The sequence below is a fragment of the Papio anubis genome, chromosome 6, assembly GCF_008728515.1.
Source record: "Papio anubis isolate 15944 chromosome 6, Panubis1.0, whole genome shotgun sequence".
NCBI lineage: Eukaryota > Metazoa > Chordata > Mammalia > Primates > Cercopithecidae > Papio > Papio anubis.
Genome location: NC_044981.1, coordinates 154,306,335 through 154,331,037, shown reverse-complemented (window position 1 = coordinate 154,331,037; position 24,703 = coordinate 154,306,335). Strand labels below are relative to the sequence as shown.

The window sequence follows — 24,703 nt, the reverse complement described above, 5'->3', positions numbered from 1 at the left end:
CCTCATTCTTAGAGATGATTAAGTTTGGCTTAATAAAAATTTTCCCAAATATGGCCAAAAAAACTCATATTTTAACTCTTGAATCCTGGGAACCTCAACCAGAAATCTTCTCATATTATTTTAGAAAAAAATTTTCCTCTGGTTGGGGAAGGTTTTGATATCCCCAGTGTAATGTACCTTCCCTAATTATTTTGAAAACTACTGGTTTCAAAGATTATATAGTAACATTAGAAATCCTGTGTGTTTACTTTTGAGAAAACAAACAGGAAGCACCTGTTAAATGGGAGGCATTGAAACATTAACTTTGTATCACATGCACTCTTACTACTTTAGGTAACATATTTTTTAACTCATTGAAAGTTTGATTTCAATTTCTAAGTGATTATAAGTTCCAGTGGACTAAATGCATTCTAGTTGATCTTGTTTTGTGATCACTCTACTGCTGATTAGAATCTCTACTAGAAATTTTGTATTTTCAAGAGGAGGAACAAAGAACAGAAATGGGATAAGTAAAATTTTAACTATCTTATTGGGTTCAATTGTATTGCTATAGTGAGAGAACTCCATAGCAGGCAGAAGAGGACAAAGGCGTGATGCATATTCGATGAGTAATGTACTTATAAGTTTCTTTAAATATAAAACATATTGAAGATAATACTCTATTTTTAGCTAAGGTTATAGTCTTGTCTTCTCACAAGAGTAAATATCCTTGACGACAGGTACCACCTCTATTCAAAATTGATTGCTCCCAACCTTCACTTCCACACTACCCCATACATTTGGAGGCAGGCACTAGATTGAGCTCAATAAATGTTTTGAGGAGTAACAGAGTTATCACAACCGCTTCAGTCAAACTTAGAGCTATTTCTACTTGTCTGATAAAGTGTCATTTTTTGTTCTGCAGTCTCTCCCTAATGAATCCTTCTTTCTAGTAATTCTTAACATTCTATTGGAACTCTAAAACAGTTCAAAAGAGAGCAGGCATAGGGGCATACCAGTCATTTCCAAGATAAATAAAAATGGTCTTACATAAGATTCTAAAGAAAGTCCACTCTTCTTTGTATCTATCTTTCAAAATGGCTTCAAGTGTTTTGCCATTTAAAAGCAGTCTCATCTGATTACAGCATTATTTAATTGGCTTATGAAAGTAGGTAGAAACTCAAAATTATTACTAATAGTGAAGTCATGACTTTTTAAGAGATTGAGACAGCACATAAAATTGGAGAAAAATTCTTCTTTATTGAAAAATACCAGTAATACTGACAGACTTCAAAAGCAATTCACGCTTCCAGAATACAAAGTACTTAATACATATTTTCAAACCTGTTTGCATTTCAAACAAAGTTAGCGTTTTTGTAAATCAAATGTGATAACCCAACTAAAAATGTTTTCCAGCTTTATTATTTAAGGAGCTGCACAACCTTTAAAGGGGGGACCAGGAGGCAGGCAGAGGCAGAGACACAGAATGCACCCAGGACTGCGCAGCAGTCTACAGCAACATATCCCACAACTTCGATGCTGGAAACACAACTACTGCACAAGACAGCTGCCCTCCAGTGTCAGGATCCTGTGAAACAGCATATCAGAAGATCGCCAGCTTCTTGTAATTTACACACTTTCATTTAGGATTGCTTTTTGAAGAAAATCTTTAAGAATGCCATTATAATTTAATATCCAGAACCCTGAATTTAAAAAACTAATGAGAGAAATTAACTGTTACCATCAAAATGGTTGTTGCTGAGCTGTGTGAGTAGGAATTCTATGCTTTTTTAGATGCAAGAAAATTAACACATAATGCAAGTTTAATTTGAAATCACACAAGTTATGTATGTAGGCTCAGATAGTAGCAATGTTCACTTTTATTACTAATAGCTTAACTGAAACAGCCATCTATTCATTCCTCCAGCAGGAATAGCAGCACCAAGATCTTCTAAAATTCTTTATATATAAAGCTTAAGTCATTATCCAAGTCCCATCTTTGCATGCTCCAATTCTTGTTATCTTATTTAACATAAAAGCAACAGGATTTGGAGAGTTACTATTTGCTGTATTAAAACAGTTACACAGCATCTTGTACTGTCAAAAAGCAAAATACTTGAATGGCAGCCTGTCTTCACAGCTCTAAACTTGAAGCTGCCAAACAGTCACTGCTTGTGCCAGCAGTGGGTTTTCCACAGAAAAATAGCAGAAACTAAAGGAATCATGGCACAATGGATTTCTGAATTATTTTGTCTACCATTGGTCCTGGGGTTTAGTACCTTCCCCTTGTAGACTATATCTGCTGATCATTCCAGAATCATCTTTAATGAAGGAAAGGCATCAGGTCATATAGCGGGTAATGGCTCTCAGAGCATAAAGGAGTTCTGCTTGCATCCTAGCTTCTATAAGAAGCAGATTAACATGAACCTGAATATAAAATACAACATCATATAAGGAAGGGTTACAAACATTCACAATCAGTTTTTCAGTGAATCTAATGAACACATAAAATAAGTACACGTCCTACACTTCCTATGTAGTACAGAATAACTTATCCTTGGGTTTGTTGAACAGATTATCAATTTCTCAAAACAGCTGTCTTTTTTTTCCTGATACACAGTTTCACTCTTTCCCAGGCTCAAGAGCAGTGGCATGATCTTGGCTCACTGCAACCTCCACCTCCTGGGTTCAAGCAGTTCTCATGCCTCAGCCTCCCAAGTAGCTGGGACTACAGGTGCATGCCACCATGCCCAACTAAGTTTTTGGTATTTTTAGTATCACCATGTTGGACAGGCTGGTCTTGGACTCCTGACCTGAAGTGATCTGCCTGCCTTGGCCTCCCAAAGTGCTGGGATTACAGGTGTGAGCCACCATGCCCGCCCTAACATTATTTTTGGATAGATGGTTTGAGCTTTCATTTATATTTTACCATATTTCTTGGAGGTTTGTTACATGTCAGAAAATCTAGACACTGTTTTATCAGAATAACAACTTCCCCTGCCAAATCATTATTCAGTAATTTCTATAAAGATGTTTCAAAGAGAACAGACACTTCTACATATACACAGCTTTTATAAAACAGTCTTTCTTCTACATGCTGACAGCCATGCCAGCACTTCTGAAGATGGGCCAGCCCACCTGTGCTCCCTATCTTTATTCTTTTACTCTATCACCATAATGAGGTTCCCTTCTGAAGGGGTACCTGAGACAGCTGTCCTGGAATGTTTTTCTTTGGGTTGGGAGGGGTGATGGAAAGGGTTTCAGACCAATTAGGTTAGGTGAAGGAGACTACGAATCATTGCTAAGTTACAGAGTAAACAAGCCACAATAGGCACATACCTTCTCAGAGTGCTTGAATTGCCTCCAGAAGCTTTCATACATTCTTTTGGTAACCTTTTCAGGAGTACAAACAACAGTTTTGATATAAACTTTAAAGCTACGATCCAATAGCTGGTTAATTTCACCGTAGTCATAATCATCGTATCTGTTGAAAGACATAAGGAGAATTATGATATTTTCAGTGTATAACCTGTTTTCATGTTACAAAAGTATACACATCAATAATTAATGCTGTATTTTTTCCCTCTTTGTGTAGGCAGCTGTCCCCAAAAATGATAGAGCTTTACAACTGCAGGTGGATGAGTGAGTATAAGGGATAAGAAACAGAGTACTTAGGGAGAGTAACAGAACATTTTCTACTACCCAAGTAAATCATTCCTGAAAGCTGACAATATTAACGTAGCACTGGGTACCAAGCAGTAGTGTACATTTGCAATCATGAATATGCAGCCACACTGAGGAACGAACTATTATTGAGACGGAGTCTTGCCCTGTCGCCCAGACTGGAGTGCAGTGGTGCTATCTTGGCTTACTGCAACTTCCGCTTCCTGGGTTCAAGTGATTCTCTCACCTCAGCCTCCTGAGAAGCTTAGGATCACAGGTGTGTGCCACCATGCCCAGCTAATTTTTGTATTTTTAGTAGAGACAGGGTATCACCATATTGGCCAGGCTAGTCTAAAACTCCTGACCTCAAGTGATCCACCCGCCTTGGCTTCCCAAAGTACTGGGATTATGGGCATGACCCACTGTGCCTGGCTGAACAAATTCTGAGAACAGATTTTGAGTATTATCAAAATTAAACAAAATAATTATGTTTGTTATTGGTAGTAGTACATTCTCTATATATACATATAGAGAAATTCACTTGTGTAAATAAAAATAATTAGAATTACCTTACTCATGTTTCTAGGAGTTTCTGGGGTCAAATGAGAAAAAAGGCAGGGGCTGTGGGCAGAAGGATGGTCTATACTTAGGAGAGCCTATCCTGTTTTAAGCCAAGATGGCTCTGCATGTACTAGTTGTCTGCTTTGCTGCACTGGGTAATGGATTCCTGATGACATAGGTACTGAAGTCTCCTATTGAGTTTTCAGGGGAAAGAGGAGAAAGGTCTTGCAAAGCTGGTTCTACAACCATTCAGGAGGCTAAAGTCAATAGTCTGGCTACTGATTAGTGGGAAATTAGTTTAAAGTTGGTCAGATGTACCTCAAATGCCAGATCAGTTTAGAGTAGATTAACTAGGGTTTGTAGGTTTTGACCAGAGCCTCTAATAAAATGAATAGAAAGCCTGATTTTACAGTGAAAATAGTTAACTAGTAAGCACTGTAGCTCGGAGTTTGTGTGCATGTGTGAGAAGGTGGTATACAATGACTGCATTTTCATTATAACATAATAAAAACGTAACAGCAAGGACATGAAAGTTTTGCATTTTTATTAGGTATTATTGAGAGCAAGTAATCCTCAGAGGGAGCCTAAGAACAGCCAGAGGGGCAATATAAGGGTACTAATTTCCAAGGAGGTAGAAACATAAATGTATCAGGAGACAGATGATATGAAGAGAAAAGATACTAAAGGTGTTCAGTGACAAACTTTGTTCTAGGACCAGCTTGCTTGTCCTCCCTTTCCTGGAGGCAGCTGTCATTCAACTCTTGTCAAAGTCCCTAACTCTCCCTCCTGCCTAGCTAGGAAAGAGGAGAAAAAACTAAGTTGCAATAAAGTGGTTCTTTGAAGCATAAATAGCATAAAAATAAGTTATAGGGGAGGGGATGGGTTTTGATTATGTGTGTGTCCATGTGCACATGCACTCCAAGCACTTGAATAATTTGGCCCAGAGGAAAACATCTTTTTATAAATACAGAAAGAAGACTAACCTTATTCCAAACATGCAGTGAATATAGTTCCAAATTGCCCGCCTAAGCATTGAGGTATCAACATCTTTGTGCATTGCCATTGTATTATAAGTAAGATTGTAGGCAATGTGAAATTTTTCATCAATCAACTGTCCCACATCTGGATAAAGGCGATTTACCAAAGAATAACCATGATCTTCCCAGCAATAGTCCTAAATACAGGGAATAGAACAAATGTGAATAATTAAAATGTGGTCAAGTACAATTCTTTATCTACAGCTCTGTAGTATGATTGTCATTTGGTTGACAATCCAACTGGCTTTCATCCCTAACTCTCAGCTTCTTGCACTCCAATCTTTTTTCAATTTCCATACTGTAACATGCAAAAGGTTGTGTTTTATAACTCAGTGAGTTTAAAAACTAATAGTCTCATCTGAAAAAAAAAAAAACCTAGTAGTCTCCTCCCTTTACACAGCGGCCTTTCTCTCTTTCACTCTCTCTCCACTCAGCCCCCAGATGTGACCATCTTGGGAGTCCCCTCTCCTTTTCCATTGCTGCAGCCATTCAAAATGGCATTCAAATAATGAGTAAGTGTGTTTTAAGAGACAAGGTCTCACTCTGTTGCCCAAGCTGGAGTGCAATGGTGTGATCACAGCTCACTGCAGCCTCCAATTCCTGGGATCAAACGATCCTCCCTGCCTCAGCCTCCTGAGTAACTGGAACTACAGGCACAGGCCACCTTGCTTGGATACTGTTTAAAATTATTTGTAGAGATAGGGTCTTGTTTGGCTGCCCATGCTAGTCTTGAATGCTTGGCCTCAGTGATTTTCCCATCTTGGTCTCTCAAAGTGCTGGGATTACACGTGGCAGCCACCAGATCTGGCCAAATTTTGTGAATTTTTAATTCAACACATCCAGCACCCATTCCTTCTCCTACCCCCACTTCTGCCTTTTAGCCCTATTAACTGAGTCTCCTAATTAGTTTTCCTATATTAAATCTCCTTGCCTCCTTTCTTTCCACATGAAACAAGACTTAATAAGCCCCTACTTCTTTGTTGCTTTTCTAAAAACACCTCTTTGATATTATGCCATCACTCTGGTCAAAGCCTACAAACCCTGCATAATCTACTGTAAACTGCTTTCACATTTAAGGCACACCTAACCAATTTTAAACATACACCACTAATCAGAAGTAGGAATCTTTAGCGTGAAGCTCTCAGCAGCCAGCCAATGTCTTTGTAATTCCTTCCTTCACTCTATCCCTCAACCTAAGCTTAATTATTGTCTATTCTCTTCTACTTACAATACCCTTTTTACTATCCAAATTCTTCAAATCCTAATGTCTCTCCATAAAATTTCCAGTCCACATGATGTCTTCAATTTCTAATCTATTGTATAATTATTCTGTAACTCTTCCTTGTGCCTAAATTTTGTCCCTTAGTTTATTTTTATTTTTTGAGACAGGATCCCACTCTGTCACCCAGGCTGGAGTGCAGTGGCTCCATCAGGGCTCACCGCAGCCTCAACCTTCCAGGCTCAAGTGATCTTCCCACCTCAGCCTCCTAAGTAGATGGGACTACAGGTACACACCACCACACCTGGCTAATTTTATTTTATTTTTGTGTGGAGACAAGTTTTCCCCTTGTTGGCCAGGCTGGTCTTGGAATGCCTCGGCTCAGGCGATCCACCTGCCTCAGCCTCCCAAGGTGCTGGGATTACAGGTGGGAGCCAGTATGAGGCCCCTTAGTTTCTTGAGCAAAGAAACAAAATCTTATGGTTCTCAAATATTTTCATAATTCTGGTAAAATAGTTATTATTTAACACTGGCCCCTAATAATATTTGGGAATGCTGGGAGTATCAACTCATCTGAATTAAATACTTACACAATAAAAATTTTAAGATACACATACATTGAAACTACAGTATGATTCCATGGATGGATTAGAAACAGTCTTTCAGCTTTTATTCTGAAACAAGAAGAGATACTGCCTGGAAAGCACTTAGCATAGTTCTTAAATCTAAGTGGCTCTTTTGTATTTTAAGTCAGACTGAGATGTTTCTAGTCAATCATGCACATACAAGTTGCAATTTTACCTGGACACGAAATGTTGGAACATGCATCCCATGTCTAGAGAAATCTTTATACCCATAACTAGTATCCTCAAAATGACGAGATACATCTCTTGCTGGTGTAACTTCATCATCATCTGGGGAAAAAGGCCATTGAAAGGTTTTTAAAAATGGGATGCTAGTTAAAATTGACTTTACCCAAAGCAAGTAAAAATGGCATAACCCTTTCTCTGTTACTGAGTAACCAGTATCAACCAAAATAGTCTTACAATTATACAAAGTAGTTTACTTGCTAGTAAATAGAATAAAGGAGATTCTCTGTTATAAAATGAAAACTCATAGTCGAATTCTCTATGCCTTTTATTGCCTCTTTCATAGACCCTCTCTCTCTCCTCCCATTCCAATTTATATGTATTAGGTTCTACTTATTCAAAGTATGAACATACTTTTGGATAATTTTTAAGATAACTATAAAAATCAGCTATGCTTCAAAATTTAGCATTTATTTTTGTTGAATATTAATGACATATAATATGTAACATGATCAAAGAAAGAAATCCCATGAGTTAACATTTTTACAGTGCTGCCTGCACTGTGCCTAAGACTTTCTGAACTATCATCATGTTTAGAAGTTGATGAGATTATAGTTTCATGTAAGTGTAGCATTAGATGACAACTCTACATCTTTAGGCATGGAAACAAAAATTTTTCCTGGAAGAAAAACAAGCTAACGTCCAACCTCCATTTAAACAAATCTGATTGTTTCTTTGCTATTAAGAAGCTTGGTGCTCTTTCTCCCACTCTATTATTGTCAAAATACATCTGGAGACATTTTATAAGCTGTTTCTCCTTTAAATTACCTGGTTTATATATTATCTCCTGTAGCCTGCATATAGATAAAGGTTAAACATAGAGGATTTAGGTGGTTGTTGGTTATTTAATAAATATCTCCTTTTCACAAATGATACTTTTTGTTGTTGTTTGTTTTTTTAGAGACGAGAGTCTTGCTAGGTTGCCCAAACTAGTCTGGAATGACTGGCTTCAAGGCGATCCTCCCACCTCAGCTTCTTGAGTGGCTGGTACCACAGGTACAAACTACCATGCCCCCAAAAAATCACAGAATTTTAATGCTGGAAGCAGTCTTGGGACTATTTCCTCATGTTAAAGAAGAGAAGCATGGGCAATATAGCAAGACTTCCATCTCTACAAAAAAAATTTAAAAATTTACTAGGCGTGGTGGCATATGTTTGTAGTCCTAGCTACTCAGGAAGCTGAGGCAGGATGATCGCTTGAGCCTAGGAGCTACAGTCACGCCACTGCACTCCAGCCTGGCAACAAAGCAAGATGCTGTTTCTTAAAAAAAAAAAAATGAGAAAAAAGACGGCACTCATATGTTAAGTGACTTAGCCAAGTTCACAAAGGTTATTAGAAGTAATTTTAGTACCAGAATCCAAATTAAATGTCCTCCCTCTTAGTCTAGGCTGTTTTCACTTATGGCCTTTTCTTAGTTGCTTGCTTTAAAAATTATTTGTAAATAGGAATATCTATGCAATAGCCTCTCTAAAAGGAAGGACATATTTAGATTGATGCTTTAAAAGTCATTTAAATTCCCTAAATAAAAAGTTGAGTTTGCAATAATTATATTGACTATGTAATGGTTGTTCTTACCTGAAGAGAAGACAAACATGCTCTCTCTTTTTTCTATTTCAAAACGTGAAGCCATCTCTTCCTGACTTGCCTCTTCTTCATCTCGACATTCCTGTAACTGCCTCATCTTTTCCATGAGGGCTTCAACCTCAAAGAAAGAATCACTCACCTGAAGAAAAAATACAATTAATGTTATACGTGGCAGACACAGAATATATATGAATTATCTTTTAAGTCTGTCTCATAAGAATTTATATCTTTTATTTCTTTTTTTGAGACAGAGTCTTGTTCCATTGCCCAGGCTGGAGTGCAGTGGCGAGATCTCGGCTCACTGCAAGCTCCGCCTCCCGGGTTTACGCCATTCTCCTGCCTCAGCCTCCCGAGTAGCTGGGACTACAGGTGCCCACCGCCATGCCCGGCTAATTTTTTGTGTTTTTTAGTAGAGATGGGGTTTCACCGTGTTAGCCAGGATGGTCTCGATCTCCTGACCTTGTGATCTGCCTGCCTCAGCCTCCCGAAGTGCTGGGACTACAGGTGTGAGCCACCATGCCTGGCCACAATTTATGTCTTAATAGAATATAGGGAAAATATTCTTATAATTTTAATGTACATTAATGAATAAAAAATTATTTTGGCCTATTAGGAATACAGACATGCAGATTTTAAAATATAAGAAAAACATGATTTTAAGAACACATTCTAATGCTTTTACAAGATTAGCAATAATGTCATTACTATTTATGCTGTTTTAAAAACTAAACACTACTTGTCAATTTAAAACAACTGCATAAGTTAACTTCTACTTGCTTAACCTTTAAATAAATAAGATACACAAAGTATAAGTGACTTTGCATCAGCTGTGTACACTGGGCATACATATTGTCAATGTGTCTATCATCTTTAATAATTAGCTCTATTTATACAGTTTACCAATTAAACATGAAAGATGTCTTTACGTGGCTGGAGTTGGCCACTGACCTCTGCAGATGGATCTGGCAGCTGTCACTTGCTGGGGTGACTAGAGCAGTGTCACACATAGAGTAACAGGTCTGACAAAGGACTGGCCAAGTTGTTTTGCACTAGTCAAACCGGTTATACTTCTATACCCTGCTGCATTCTTGCTACAAAAGCTAGATCAAATCTATACAATTTATATCTTTCTTATAAATAAAATGAATATATTAAGAAGTCTAGGTTGGGCTAGTGGCTCACGCCTGTAATCCCAGCATTTTGGGAGACCAAGGCAGGAGAATCACTTGAGCCCAGGAGGAGTTCAAGGCTGCAGTGAGCTGTGATTGTGCCACTGTACTCCAGCCCGGACAACAGAGAGAGACTTTGTCTCAAAAAGAAAAAAAAAAAAAAGTCTTAGTCTCAAATCTCAATGTATATATACAAAATTAATGTTTCCCCTTTTATGAACTGATTTTGCTAGGAATGTTTTTAAGACCTCTATCTCCCATTTTTCCTGGCTTCCACCCATTGATCCTTTAGGTAGCAGCTTACATCCTTCTAAACACTATCATTTACCCCACTATCAAATTAGATTCTAACACAACCCTCTCCTCTTTCCTTCAGAGGACCAATCATAATTTATAATTGTTATTTGCATGATATTGATTTAATGCTGGCTCCCTTCCCAGACCAAACCTTCATAAAGGTAGGAGAGGTAGGAGATCTGTTTGGTTTACTTGTATATATCCCAAGCCTAGCAGAGTACACTTGGTACATAGTAGATATTCAAGAAATACTTGTTGGAGAATGACTGTCAGGATAATTCTACATTAAGAGACAATCTATATCACTTGTGCTTTACATTTTCTTTTGATCCAAACAGTTATGCTGAAATGCCCAGTATTAAGCCCTTCCTCTAAGACTTTCATGATGGGAAGTGTTTCTGCGATGGTACTGAAGATTCTTCTGGCGCATGCATGCATTTTCCCCATAATTATTCCTGACACATGGTCAGTAACCAAATAAAAAATGAGCTGAAAAGGATTAGGTTTCATGATAGGATGACTCAAAGTTTAAAAAAGGTCTCCATCAACTCACATTATCTCTCACTAATTTATTTTGTTTACCCATTCTCCTCTTAAAGAGCCCAAATTGTAAGTATTCTTAGGAAAGATAATTCTTGATATTATATTGAAATAAGAGGGAAACGAAACAAAGTAGGTTTCTTTGTTCCTTGACTGATCTGCCAAAGTTGTTAGGATTAAAAAAATTACGGCATTTCATTTTAATATTAAAATGTTAAAACTGTGTAAGAATTTTTTTTTTTCCCTTTATAAATTACCCAGTCTTGGGTATGTCTTTATTAGCAGCATGAGAACAGAATAATACACCAATACTTAGAAGCAACCAACGTGTCCTTCAGTAGCTACTGGAATAAAGAAACGTTGGTACATCCAGAAAATAAAAAATTATTCAGTGCAAAAAAGAAATTAGGTATCAAGCCATGAACAGACATGGAAGAAGTTTAAATGCATATTACTAAGTGAAAGAAGCCAATCTGAAAAGGCTACATACTGTATGATTCCAACTATATAACATTCTGGAAAAGGCAAAACTATGGAGACAGTAAAAAAAGGAGTAAGTAGTTGCCAGGGTTGGGAGGGATGGAAAATTCTTGTTTGTTTGTTACCATTTGTATCTGAAGAGCTGAGTCAGATACTGGATATGTACCTAAAAAACAAGCCATCTCAGCTCACTGTCAGGTGTCATCAGTGTGGGCCATAAACCTTCTAAAAGTATCCAACTTACCTGGGAATAGGAAGCTTATCTATTAGAGAAATAAAAATCATCTTCTTTCACTATTCATTCTTTTAATAGAAGGAGAACTAGAAACAATCAAGTACTTTTTTCTTTAGCCTTGTACTAAATGATTGGTAGCAAGGACAAGAATCCATCTCCTAGCATTCTAGCAACTGAAAACTCTCTCTTGGATCCTCTTCTGACTGCCAAGCTTTGACAAATAATCAGTGGCTATATGCAGGCCTATAACATGAATCTAGGCAGCTCAAAGGATGGTGAAACTGATGGTCTTTGGCAGTGTCAGGACAGTGCTATGATCAACCTTGGGGAAATTATTCTTTCTTGTGCTAATTTCACCATATGTAAATGCTACCTCTTATTTAGCACCTCACAAATGCTCAGTGCTGTACTTGGCATTTTACTTCTTTAGAGACGTTTCATTTAAACCTCACAATAACTTTGTGTTTTACTTTTATTTAGATATGAAATAACTGAGATTCAGTAACTTGCCCGAAGTCAAATATGTAAGTTAAAGGCAATTCAACCTGTCAAATCTATTTCAAAGGGATAATATAACTCAGAAAATGCATGCAAAGCATTCAGATGGCTGTGATACTGCTTCTAAAATTTATTTTTGAAGCATAAAATAAACACCTGCTTTTTTTTGCTACAGCAAAAGAATGCAGGAGGGGATTCTGATTCATCATATATAGGAATTAAAATTTGCTTATAGAAAACTGAACTTGCTCTGTTTCAAAGGAGTAACAAAACTGAGAATATATAAAAGCCAGGAAGATAAGGAATAGAGGTGAAAGCATTTTAACACATTTACATTCACCTGATATCACCTTCTATATTGGTGCAAAGTTAAACATGAAAAAGAATTTTAAAGAGAGAAATTTCTAGATCAAAGTTGATTAAATCTTCTGAAAGATAAAAAATTACGAAGCCAGACTGTTTATTTTGTGCAAAAGAGAAGAATGTGATTGGCACAAAAAGTCTTCACCACTAGGCCACACTATTTTCAGCCTTCCCTCATGTCACTGTAGTAGCCAGTCAATATTATTTGGCCCTGATGGGACACATGCTGTTGGCTCCTGATCCTAAAATTATCTAACTGTAAACTCCTAGAGGGTCTTAGAGTTTTGTACGTCACTTTTGTATAATTTTGTATATCACCTAGACTAGTGATGAGCATGAGGCAGTCAATAAAACCTTACTGAATGAATCGATATAGGGGCCCAATATCACCACAGTCTTAACAGGGTGGGTTTTTCTAAGAAGCCAATTGAAGAAATAATATAACAGCAATTATTGTGATTAGTTTTATGACAATCTCATGACAAATAATACTTACAGAAACATTTTCTGCTGAGTTGACCGGCATCTCATCCACACTGTGATTGCCATTTGTAATGTCACAGATGCAGTAGTTGCTAACAGAAGGAGGTCTGAATGTGTGGCCACCATCACAATGAATTTCTGGACTGATTCCACAGCCAAATGTGAACGAGGCAAGAGAATGATAGTGTGTGAGTAAAACTACTGCATGTACCAATTCCGCAAGGGACCAGCTGTGCTCTTCAGCTTTTAAAAGTCCCTTAGGGGGGAAAAAAAAATATATTTTTGTAGTGGGGTGTGGTAAAAGTATACAGTTCATTTCAGTATTTAATTTATTGAAAACATGAGTCACCATACAAAGTCTAGTATAAAATTATCATTTGAAACATGTAGAACCCAGAATTTGCTAGTTTTTATAAATATGCATTCACAAATACAACTTAACATAATCTGTTAAGACATGCACTATTATTTTGATTTTCTGAAATATTGACTTAAAATATAAGAGAATGCATTTTGCTTAAAAGTGGTCGCTGTATTTCAGATGCTGGATTATGAATGAATTACTGTGTTGTTAGTTCAAAATCTCAAAGCAAATGTAATAAATTTGTGTTTATAAGTAGAAGCTGCTGTTTGAGATGCCTGTGCTTTATTATAAGGCCTCCTCAAGGAATTTTTAAGATAGTGGCTTGAACAACTTGATTAAATACTCCTAAATCATCAAAAAGTTATACATAAATTCTATAATTCTTCCACTTCTGCTTCATTATCTGTTTTGTAATCTTGTATAATTTTTCCTTACTTGACAATATATAATAGGCATTGTATTAATATATTCAAATCTTTATCTTCTTGATAATATCTTTAATTATCTAATAGTATCTATTCTATAAAATAGATAAGACCAAAAGATGCATCTTTAAGAATTTTTTTTTTTTTTTTTTTGAGACGGAGTCTCGCTCTGTCGTCTGGGCTGGAGTGCAGTGGCCGGATCTCAGCTCACTGCAAGCTCCGCCTCCCGGGTTCACGCCATTCTCCGGCCTCAGCCTCCCAAGTAGCTGGGACTACAGACGCCCGCCACCTCGCCCGGCTAGTTTTTTGTATTTCTTAATAGAGACGGGGTTTCACCATGTTAGCCAGGATGGTCTCGATCTCCTGACCTCGTGATCCGCCCGTCTCGGCCTCCCAAAGTGCTGGGATTACAGGCTTGAGCCACCGCGCCCGGCCGCATCTTTAAGAATTTATAGTGCATGGTAGACAATTTTAGAGAACATCAATCTACTTTTACTTTATTACCTCTATTAATAAATAGAATCAGAACAAACTAGTTTAACATGACATTTAAAACATAACATAAAGATGCGTAACAATGAGATGCCACTTCACACTTATCAGAATGGCTGAAATCCAAAACACTGACACCAATGCTGGCAAAGATGTGGGCCAACAGGAATGCTGCTTCACTGGTGGTGGGAATGCAAACTGATACCACTTTGGAAGACAGTTTCACGGTTTCTTACAAAGGTAAACGTACGCTTACCATATTACCCACAAATTGCACTCCTAGTTATTTACCCAAATGAGGTGAAAACTTTTGTCGACCAAAAAAAAAAAAAAACCTATACATGAATGTTTATAGCAGCTTTATCTGCAATTGCCCAAAACTGGCAGCAACCAAGATATCCTTCAATAGGTGAATGGATAAACAAACTATGGTATAACCATACAATAGAGAATTATCCAGTGATAAAAAGAAATGAACTATCAAGTCATGAAAAAGCATGAAGAAGCCTTAAATGGATGTTACTAGATGAAAGAAGCCAGTCTGAAAAGCTACATACTTTTATATGATTCCAACTGTATGGCATTCTGGAAAAGGCAAAACTATATAGAAACAATAAAAAGATGAGTGGTTGCAGGGGTTTAGGGGAAGGGGAAAGGGATGAACAGGTGGAACCCAGGGCATTTTTAGGGTACTAACTATTCCATATGATACTGTAATGGATGCGTGACATTATTTGTTGAAATACACCATTGTATGGTGTAGAACCATACAATGCAAAGACTGAACCCTAATGTGAACTATAGAGTTACTAGTACTATATCAATTACAGCAAATGTACTACAGAAATGCTATAACAGAAGAAAATGTGCACCTGTGGGAAGAGGCTCAGGGGGTAGAAAACAGGAACTCTCTGTACTTTCTGCACAATTTTTCTGTAATCCTAAAACTGCTCTAAAAAAGTATGAAATGACTCCCAAGATAGATTACCCCACTGCTTATTCTTACCTCAATATGTTCTTTGGTAATAAGCCAAGGTCTATGGGCTAACACTTTGTTAAGTTCTCCTAAATTCTGTAGTTTTTGAGGAGCATTCTCTAAACCATTGAGCCACTTGGGGTCCCCACCAACATGAAGGAAATCATTTACATGCAGGTTCACTAAGTAGGAACACTGATGTCTTGCCGCAGCCTTCAGAGAAAACAAAAAGATTATTCTAATTATAAATATTAAAACCTTGAACTAACTATTTTTTATTTACAACATGCAAAAGAGCTAATTAAGTTTATTAGTATGTTTTCAAATTTTCCATAAACTACAGAAATGCAGTTTTTATATAAATATTTTAAAAATTCAAATACAGTAAGAACCTTATAAATATTCCAAGAACAAAATATCTGATTAAAGTATTTGAACTTTAGACATTTTATCTATATACTTTCAGAACTTCCGATTAAGAAGAAACTTCAATTAAGGTGCCAATCATAAAATAATGGAATATTATTTACAAATTGAACAGGAAGCACCACTTATGCCAATGTGAACTATTTATAATGATGAAACAACTTTTGTTCTACTTATTTAATGAAGAATGGTTCTCAGCAATGAGAAAAAGAACAACTATAAATACTTGTTTCTTTTTGTTATAATTGAGAGCATACTTATTTAAAAATAGGAAAAACAGAGACTATGTAACAGGAATCATATTTACATCATAATCTAAGTATTTATCCCTGTGTTTAAAGCACTAACTGTCTCTTAAAGAGATTAATAAAAATAGCAAAAAGAATTTTTCACTGAATGTTTACAAACCATTATTCCAATGTAGTGCCGATAATGTAGGGGTAACGGCCCATCCATTTGCAGTAGATAGTGTTGAGTTTTTAAGAAACTTTCTAAATATTGTGGGTGGAAAACCATCACTAATGTAATGTTATCCAAACGGCCCAAAGCAGCAAAAGAATCTGCAAATAAAGCATGCATCTGTGCGTCTTCACTCCCCACTTGGAGGATCTGTAATGAGAGAAAAACCATGGTTACTGAAATTGTAAATTGGTGTTAAGGGAAGAAAATATACATGGGCTGTACTCTAAGTATCATTTAGAAGCAGATTAAATTTGGCTTAAGAAAGAGGGGTTACAGATTTAAACTCAACTGGTGGAAAGATACAGAAGAATAAACACTTACATATTATATAGTAGGGGATAAACAACAAAGGCTGAACATTAAAGGCCATCTAGATAGGCTGCTTGCAGTTGGCCAGAATCCAGATAAAGAAGCAGATTTAGATTATCAAACTTGCAGAGCTTGCAAACACTAAAGCCTTTCTTTACAAAACTGCCTACTCTCGCTCAATTTAAGGAGAACTAAAATTAACTAATAGCATACAATCCTTACAAAAATAAAGCATAGATGCTTTTACACATATATAGAATTAAAGATCCAATCTAGCATTGATATCAGCCTGTGGAGATGGTCAAGACTAAGTAACTCAGGTTATAGGCACACCTAAACAACATCTAAATATAAGCAGATGGAGTATCATTGGTCAAAAACCAATCTTGGCTTTACTTGATTAAATATGGGTGTTAAAAATACACCATGAAATACTAGAAATCAACACAAGTACAACAGCTTTTTATTCCCACACATTCACTGCCAAAGCATGATTAACTGCAACCAACTCTGACTAAAACATGTTGTTGACCAACAGTTCTTCAGATGCCAAGATGTGGGTCATGAAAGCTCTTCCTTAAAAGCATACAGTTCACTATGTACTTTCACAAACAACATACCTCCTTTTCTGGGATGAATCTGCTTGGTCCCTGTCCTAGTGGTCGAGGAATTCTAATGCCAAGTTCCTAGAAAAGAAAATTACACCATCTCAGGCCTCTGGCAGTAAACAAAATGAACTGAGGCTAAAGGAATGGGAGGGAAAAACCACCAGTTGAACAGAGACAGGCTTGTTTTGGTGGTTTGTTTTCATGGCTGTATATACATACCAACTCTTCTGTTAGCATTGCATAGCTAACAACAGCTTATAATACAACTCTGACTAAAAACAATAAAACCTGTTTCACTAAAACCAGAGTTTTGCATAAAGTACTTGGCAGAAAGTCTAGAACAGAAAGTTCAGCACATAGCAGCCAACCAACCCTGTGGATCATCAGTGATACAAAATAAGACCAGTGTGTTTGTACATCTAAAACTCAACCAACCCAAATATCAATCCCTGTGTGTCGTCAGAAAATGAAAAAGCAGTACTTCCACCTAGGTGTCTTAAACTAGAAGTGTAACTATTATTACATCTAAAACAACACCTCACAGAATGTAAATTTACGAAAAATAAAAACTATATTCACAAGAGACAGCATTACAGGGCATGTTTTCTCTGTAGTTAAATAATTTTAGAGAAACTCATTTTGTTTGTAAGTTTGCCTTAAGTTTTTTTTTATTTTTAGGATGTCATCAACCTTGCCCATATTATATTTTAGAGAAGCTCAAATAATTGAGAAATAGTTTTCTGACATTTGACACAGTGACTCTAGAATCCTGTACCTTATGTGACGGTATAGTATGGTTAACAAGAACTGAAAATCTGTTAGGGTTTCCTTTCCCTCCCTCACCCTCCCCATATAGTGTGCTTACAGAAACAAAACCAAAATAATATATTTCAACTTTCTGTTGTTGTTTTGAGGTATGTCCTATCTAGTGTCATTTAAAAAATTTTTTAGAATTTATACAATTAAAGATTAACCCCTTCACTCATATATATTTTATATATATATAATTAAATACTCATATAATTCTACTCTCTCCTTACTGCTTTTAAAAGTTCTTCATGATATAAACCAGGTATCTGCCTTTTAAAGAAAAAAGTGGGGATGGGTGGATTCACAGAGAGAAGGACATGTGGCAGCAATCCAAGAAATCTGGTCCCAGCAAATGAAAATCTTTAAAGCAGAATAGACTTTTTAAAAGTAAGCAGGAAGGACAAAAGTGAAGATAATCTTTATTAGGAGAAATCAAGATTCAAAGTAGTCTATATTTGCCAACAGAATTCATAAAATAATATTTAAATAAAATAATCTTATGCTGGAGGTTGGTGATTTCTCCTTGGTTATTCCATCCTTACACTGAAGATAGTAATGCTTTAACATTATACCCTTCATTAGAGGAGGCACTTAATTCACTGGTCTGGCCACGTATTTGTTTCAATTTTAATATTCTGTAATAAATGCCAGAGGACATCCCTGTTATTCAATATATAATTTTGGTACCAATAGCAGCCATTTATATACAATGATGACTCTTAGCTTTTCTAACTGCTGAATTTCTGATCCAATTACATACATTTGAAACAACAACTGTTGGATAAAACTAAGGCTAAAATTAACGTTTATCCCCTCTAATTTCTTTAATCTTGAAAACTGTCTTTAATAAACAAAATGTATTTTAGGAAAATGCCTGTTTCAAGGGTTTATTACTGTTTTATAACTAAGAGACTTGGGACTTTAGTATACGAAAAGGTGTCATTTCAAATGGGGAAAAATGAATTATTCAACAAATGATCTTGGGACAACTGGATAGCCATTCAGGAAAAAAGTGAAGCTGGAACACTAGAACATGCTTTACCCCACAATAAATCAGAGTTAAATATAAGAAAAAAATGAAAGAAAGAAAGCAAAAAAAACATTACAGTACTAGAAGAAAACACTCATGGAGTGCAGCAGGCCTAAGAATGCCACAAAAGCCAAAAGTCACAAAATATAAGATTGATAAATTTAATGACATAAAAATAAAGACTTTCACATGGGAAAAATAAATATATACAAAGTCAAAAGTAAACAGAAAGCTAGGAATTATATTTGCCACTCAAATAACAAAGGGCTAAATTTTAAAGAAAGACTACTATAAATCAGTAAGAAAATCCCCAACAATCTTTTTTTTTTTTTTTTTTTTTGAGACGGAGTCTCGCTCTGTCGCCCAGGATGGAGTGCAGTGGCGTGATCTCGGCTCACTGCAGCCTCTACCTCCTGGGTTCAAGCGATTCTCCCGTCTCCCCAGTAGCTAGGACCACAGGCATGTGCCACCACACACGGCTAATTTTTTGTGTTTTTAGTAGAGATGAAGTTTCACCATGTTAGCCAGGATGGTCTTGATCTCCTGACCTCGTCATCTGCCCGCCTCGACCTCCCAAAAGTGCTGGGATTACAGGTGTGAGCCACCGCGCCCGACCAACAATCTTATTTTAAAAATGAGCAAACAACATGGACAGTTCAAGGAAAAGAAAATAAAATGCTTGACACTCAAAGATAAAACAACTGCAAGTTAACTATGCTGAGATACCATCTTCCTCCAAAAAGATTGCTTAAGATCAAAAAGTTCGATCACAGGCTGTATTGGAGAGACGGTAGAGAAACAGTCATTAATTGTTTGTATACTGCTGATGAGAGTGTTTTGAAGTATGAGAAAAAAGAGTATAGAGTATATATTACTACAACCTCTAGGAAGGGCAATTTGCAATAGTGATCAAAATTTAAAAGTCCCATAGCCTTTGAATCAACAATTCCATCCTAAGTGTGTTAACCTATAGATGTGCTCACATTTGTGAAATGCCATATGTAAAAGGATAATCACTGCAACACTGTTTCTAATAGTACAAGGCTGAAAACAATCTCAGTGTTCATCAATAGAAGGCTGTTTCAATAAAGTTCAGCATGACCATAATAGAGTAGCATGCAGTCTTTAGAAAAGAATGAAGCACTTCTACATGAGTTGACTTCAAAAGCTCTTCAAGTTATATTATGATAATGGGGGAGGGGAGGAGAAGCAAAGTGCATAATATGTAAAATGTTATCTGTAAGCAGGAAAAAAACCCTCACCGATTCAATTTCTAGGCCTTTATCTTACAAATACATTAGCAGCATGAAAGGTAGTCATCTTTTTAAAAATGTGACCAGATTGACAGCACATAGGTTTAGAAACAAAGAGGTATACAAATTATATTATTCTGGTTTTATTTCTCTACCAAATATATAGTTTATATGCCAAATTATTATAAAACCACAGGTTTACAATTCCAAGAAGGTGGCTATGAATGCTTGAGAAACAGAGTATTTCCTATATTTATGGCAAGGATTCTATGTAATTCTTGTCTTTATAAGTCCATCCTATTGCTAAATTTAGTGAGCATATTGATAACACTGTCTCCCTTCTTCCTTAGCCTCCAAATTGAAGAGTCCTAATCTGTAAAATAGGGATGATGACAAAATAATAATACCGTCAATCCCAACTACATCATATTATAAACTATAGAATATTTTACAAATTATACAAAAGTGAGTCTTTTATGATAGATTCTAGTCTTATTTTAGGTATAAGGTCTAACAGATTTGGCTGTTTAATTTCTCAGAAGTAGCACAGGAAGAGAGGGTAAAGTGGGGTTTCTAGACTGTGGCTGGTACCCTAACACTAGTCAATGATATCTGAGAACCAAATTGCCTTTAAATTTTCTGCTTATTTCTTGAATAACATTGAAAAAGCAACTAGGGCTCATAATAATGAATAGCAATAGCAGCAGCAGCAGCTAGCACAAAGTATTTATGAGCTGAGCACTGTTTTAAATTATATTACCTGTAAACAAAGACCATGTGTCTATGATACTAAAGTTTAGAAAGAGTATTTGGTGTTCTACAATATTCATGAAAAAGTCGAGTCTTAGATTAATCCTTACCTTAATCTATGAAGCAGGTACTATCATTATCTCCATTTAGCATAACTAACTGATGAAAGTCCTGAGCTTTTTTTTTTTAACTTTAAAAAAATTTTTTTAAATTAAACTTTAAGTTCTAGGGTACATGTGCACAAAGTGCAGGTTTGTTACATATGTATACATGTGCCATGTTGGTGTGCTGCATCCATTAACTTGTCATTTACATTAGGCATATCTCCTAATGCTATCCCTCCCCCTCCCCCTACCCCACGACAGGCCCCGGTGTGTGATGTTCCCCACCCTGTGTCCAAGGAAAGCCCTGAGATTTGAACCCAAATATTCTGGCTTAGTCAGTACTAGTGAGTGGTGGAGATGGGGGCTGAATCCATGACATCTGGTTCTAGAGTTGGTATCTTTCATTATTACTCTTTTGAGCCTCTTTAAGACTTCTTGATACCCTGGAGATTCTTATAGATACCGCTGTTATTATACAATAGTATTCTTGGTTTATAAAAAGTTTCCATTTTCTAGAAAACTCACTTTTGAAACACTTCTTGGTCACATGTTAAATTGGTTACAACTCTTTTCTAGTAGATGCTGATCAAAAAAGGCACTGCAGGTGTTCGATGGGGTCATCATAAGCCAAACTAAATACATTTCATAACTTCCTATTTAGGTTAATTCAATTATTCCTTCATCTGTAGCTGTAAGAAACTTAACTACAGACTTTGAACAAATTTTGGCCAATCCAGATTCTAGGAGGCAGAGCTGCCACCAACAAATGGCCTTGTTGAAAAGCAGATGTAAATACTAATCACAGCACTAACCTCACAGGCTCTATGTGAAGGTGTGGCTGGAAAACTAACATGAGAACTAAGAGACTTTTCCCCTCAACAACCTAATAACCATCTTTGAAAGAGACAACAACAGTTTCCACCATCACAATATTACTTCTGATATGTCGCCTCAGTGTATAATGCAAAACACTAATTTTCAGAGTGAAAATTCTTAGTGAATGTTGACAGTAGTACCACAGAAAGACTATGTATTTATTGTATCATTGTGCGAATCAATGTCTGTGGACTGAAAAGAACTGTTCCAGTCAGACGTTTCAAATTTGTGAGATACATTTATGCATCTATACCAATATCCTTAAGTGAAATAACGAATGACAAGTGCAAAATGAAAGCATTGTTGGCTTTCAGTATCTACCCACCTGCAAAATTAGTTGAGAAGTAAAAATACACAAATAATTTCAATCATTTTGTTTTCCTCACTACACTATCACTGTTGTGATTATCACAACATTCACAGTAATTTTATTTTTTAAATTCAAAACCAGCATGTGTTTTTTGAAAAACATTTCAACAAGGTAAAGATATGTTATATAAAAAGTGAAAGTTCCCATCCCACTCTCCCTTCTCTGAGAGATTGCCTATAGCTGGGTGCTGGGCTTTTGACATTCAAAAATGTTAAATAGAAATTGAGAGATCTAGAAGTGTTAGAAAGAAATATGCCCACTATAGCAAAGTGTACTGATAATTGTTAATATTGTCATTAATACTAATAGGTAATTCAGAAATACTGAAAGTCCAGGTACTTTTTTTTTTTTTTTTTTTTTTGCCTTCTATGAACTGTATTTTAGAAAAAAACTTACTTTAAGTTACTGCATTTGTAATACTTAGGCCATATTTGTGCCCTACACTTTGCTCAGGAGTTCCCTTTCGGGAAAGTGTTTAATTTAAAAGCATTATGGAAGCTAGCTATTTGAAAGAATTGTGTTATTCTTTTTGTAAAGTGAATAGTTTTCCTACAAAGCATTCCTTCTTAATTTATCTTCCCACATGTTGGGATGTGTTAAAAATGAAATACAACTATACAAAGTTTCCTGGTTTCCTGAACACAGTCCCATAAGTGCTGTAACAATACGCAAGCCAAAATCTATTTCTTTATCTTTTAGTTTACACGGCTATCTTTAGAAATTCCAGATCTGGGCAAGAACCAGGACTCTGCACACAAACATCAGCAGAAATAACAGATCTATTCAAGCATGATGATTGGGGCTCACTTCTACTCAAAAAGAGAAAAGATCTATTATGACCCGCAAACAGAAACTGTAAATGTTAATTCAACACTTTCATACTGTTTTCACTTTTGGTAAAATTTCCAAAGCAATATTGTAAGAGACTTTCAAAGATTGTTTTATCATCTGTAAACAAGGAACATGTAATATGTCCATAAATGTTAAAATCTCGAAAAAATATTTGGTGCTTTACAACCTTCATGACAAAGTGTCTTCATTTAAGTTTCTATGAATATACATAGTATACTGATAATAGACTCCATTAAAGAAATTACGAAACCACGTCATTTTAGTGGGCAAAGCTGCAGAGAGAAGAATTCACATTTAGATTTCTTGAATTAAGGCAATACTCTCACAGCATCTGATTTCAATTCAAATTTAAGGTTCGAGTTTTACCTAAGGTTACATTAGTAACTTTCAAATGGTTTCCTATTTGCAACCACTTAGAAAAAAACACAAAATGTTACAATTAAGTACCTCTTTCTGAAGGCCAATTCAGAAAAGGGATGGCTTAATACGCAAGAGTATACCCTGTGTATAACGTCATAGAGCTTGCAGGACACACTTATTCCAGGCAACATCAGCTCTTCCCTGAGTCAAATGTGTTTTTTTTCTGTGTGTGTGTGTGTTAAGTAGGAGGCAAAGGGGGTGAAGGTGGCTAAATAATCTGTTTTGACAAGACATCGAGGGGCCATATCCACAGGCTGTTTCACCCTCAGACTGAGGTCTGTTGGGTTTCTGACTTGTGGAGACTTGTCCAGACGACATTATTATTTACGTTTTGGAGACTTTCATTTACATGACCGGGGTCGCAGTCTCTCCCAGCTTAGCATCTTCTTGCCCACGGACGACTCACGGTGCGCCGGTCTCCCACCCACCGCAGGCAACCCCTTCCCCGAAGGGCGCAGGAGGGCCGGGACGCTGCTCCCCGGGCGCCCGCCCGCCCTACCTGGGGAGCGTTTTCGGATGCTGACCGGCAGCGACTGTGAGGAGGTGACGTGACCTCCGTGTTGCACAGGGCAGTTCGGCCGGGTGCTCACCCGCCCAGGTACCCAGCCGCCCGCTCAGCCCCTCGCCCAGGTACCTCGTCGTGGTCGCGGCCCCCGCCGCACTGCTTGCAGCCCAGCAGCTCCGAGACCGCCAGCGGGGCCGTGTACGCCTCGTTCGCGGCGGTGGCCAGGCGCATGTCGGCGCGGGGACGGCTGCGGACGCACGGAGGCGGCGAGCGCTGGGAAGCCGGCCGCGGTTCTGGGCTGCAGCGCCTCAGTCAGCACGGACGGCGGGGGGCGGGGCGGCGCCGACAAACAAGCCGCGCGGCCCCGCCCGGCGCCCGTCACTTCACCACCCTGGCGGCCACGCAAGCCAATGCGGGCCCACGACTCCGCAAAGCCCCGCCCCCCGGCGCGGAGGTGAGGAGCTGGCCGTCTGAGGCGACGAGGTGAAAATCACCTCGGGGGCCCAGGTCCCCCACCAACTGCTAATTCTCAGGTACGGAATGGGCTCTGGAAGGCAGCGAGGTGAGCGTGCACTGTCAGGAAGGTGCAGCACGAGTCTTCGGGCTTCAGGGACAGGGGAATCTGCCCGCTGCACCCCCGCTTGGCCATTTACCTAGAGCCAAACAGCAGCCAACCTCGAGACTGACCCTGAC

At 37.4% G+C, this 24,703-nt stretch overlaps 1 protein-coding gene across 1 annotated transcript; it reads right to left on the bottom strand.

The window, feature by feature from the left end:
- Window positions 1-1,219: 1,219 nt before the first annotated feature.
- SESN1 (sestrin 1) lies at window positions 1,220-24,331 on the bottom strand. Its single transcript, XM_003898339.4, has 10 exons — window positions 24,140-24,331; window positions 17,053-17,118; window positions 16,070-16,270; window positions 15,266-15,448; window positions 12,992-13,234; window positions 8,905-9,052; window positions 7,261-7,373; window positions 5,187-5,377; window positions 3,319-3,463; window positions 1,220-2,406 (listed from the first exon to the last, which is right to left on the bottom strand). Exons 1-10 carry the CDS (start codon window positions 24,239-24,241, stop codon window positions 2,320-2,322), a joined length of 1,479 nt encoding a protein of 492 aa, XP_003898388.1. The 5' UTR covers window positions 24,242-24,331; the 3' UTR covers window positions 1,220-2,319.
- Between the last annotated feature and the right edge of the window lie 372 nt (window positions 24,332-24,703).

Excerpts from the sequence above, each read along its gene's own strand:
- SESN1 (XM_003898339.4), bottom strand. The coding sequence starts at position 24,241 with ATGCGCCTGGCCACCGCCGCGAACGAGGCGTACACGGCCCCGCTGGCG. Across the intron at positions 5,378-7,260 it reads TTCCAACATTTCGTGTCCAG|GACTATTGCTGGGAAGATCA; the intron begins GTAAAATTGCAA and ends CCCTGTATTTAG. Across the intron at positions 2,407-3,318 it reads AATTCAAGCACTCTGAGAAG|GTTCATGTTAATCTGCTTCT; the intron begins GTATGTGCCTAT and ends TTTTATATTCAG.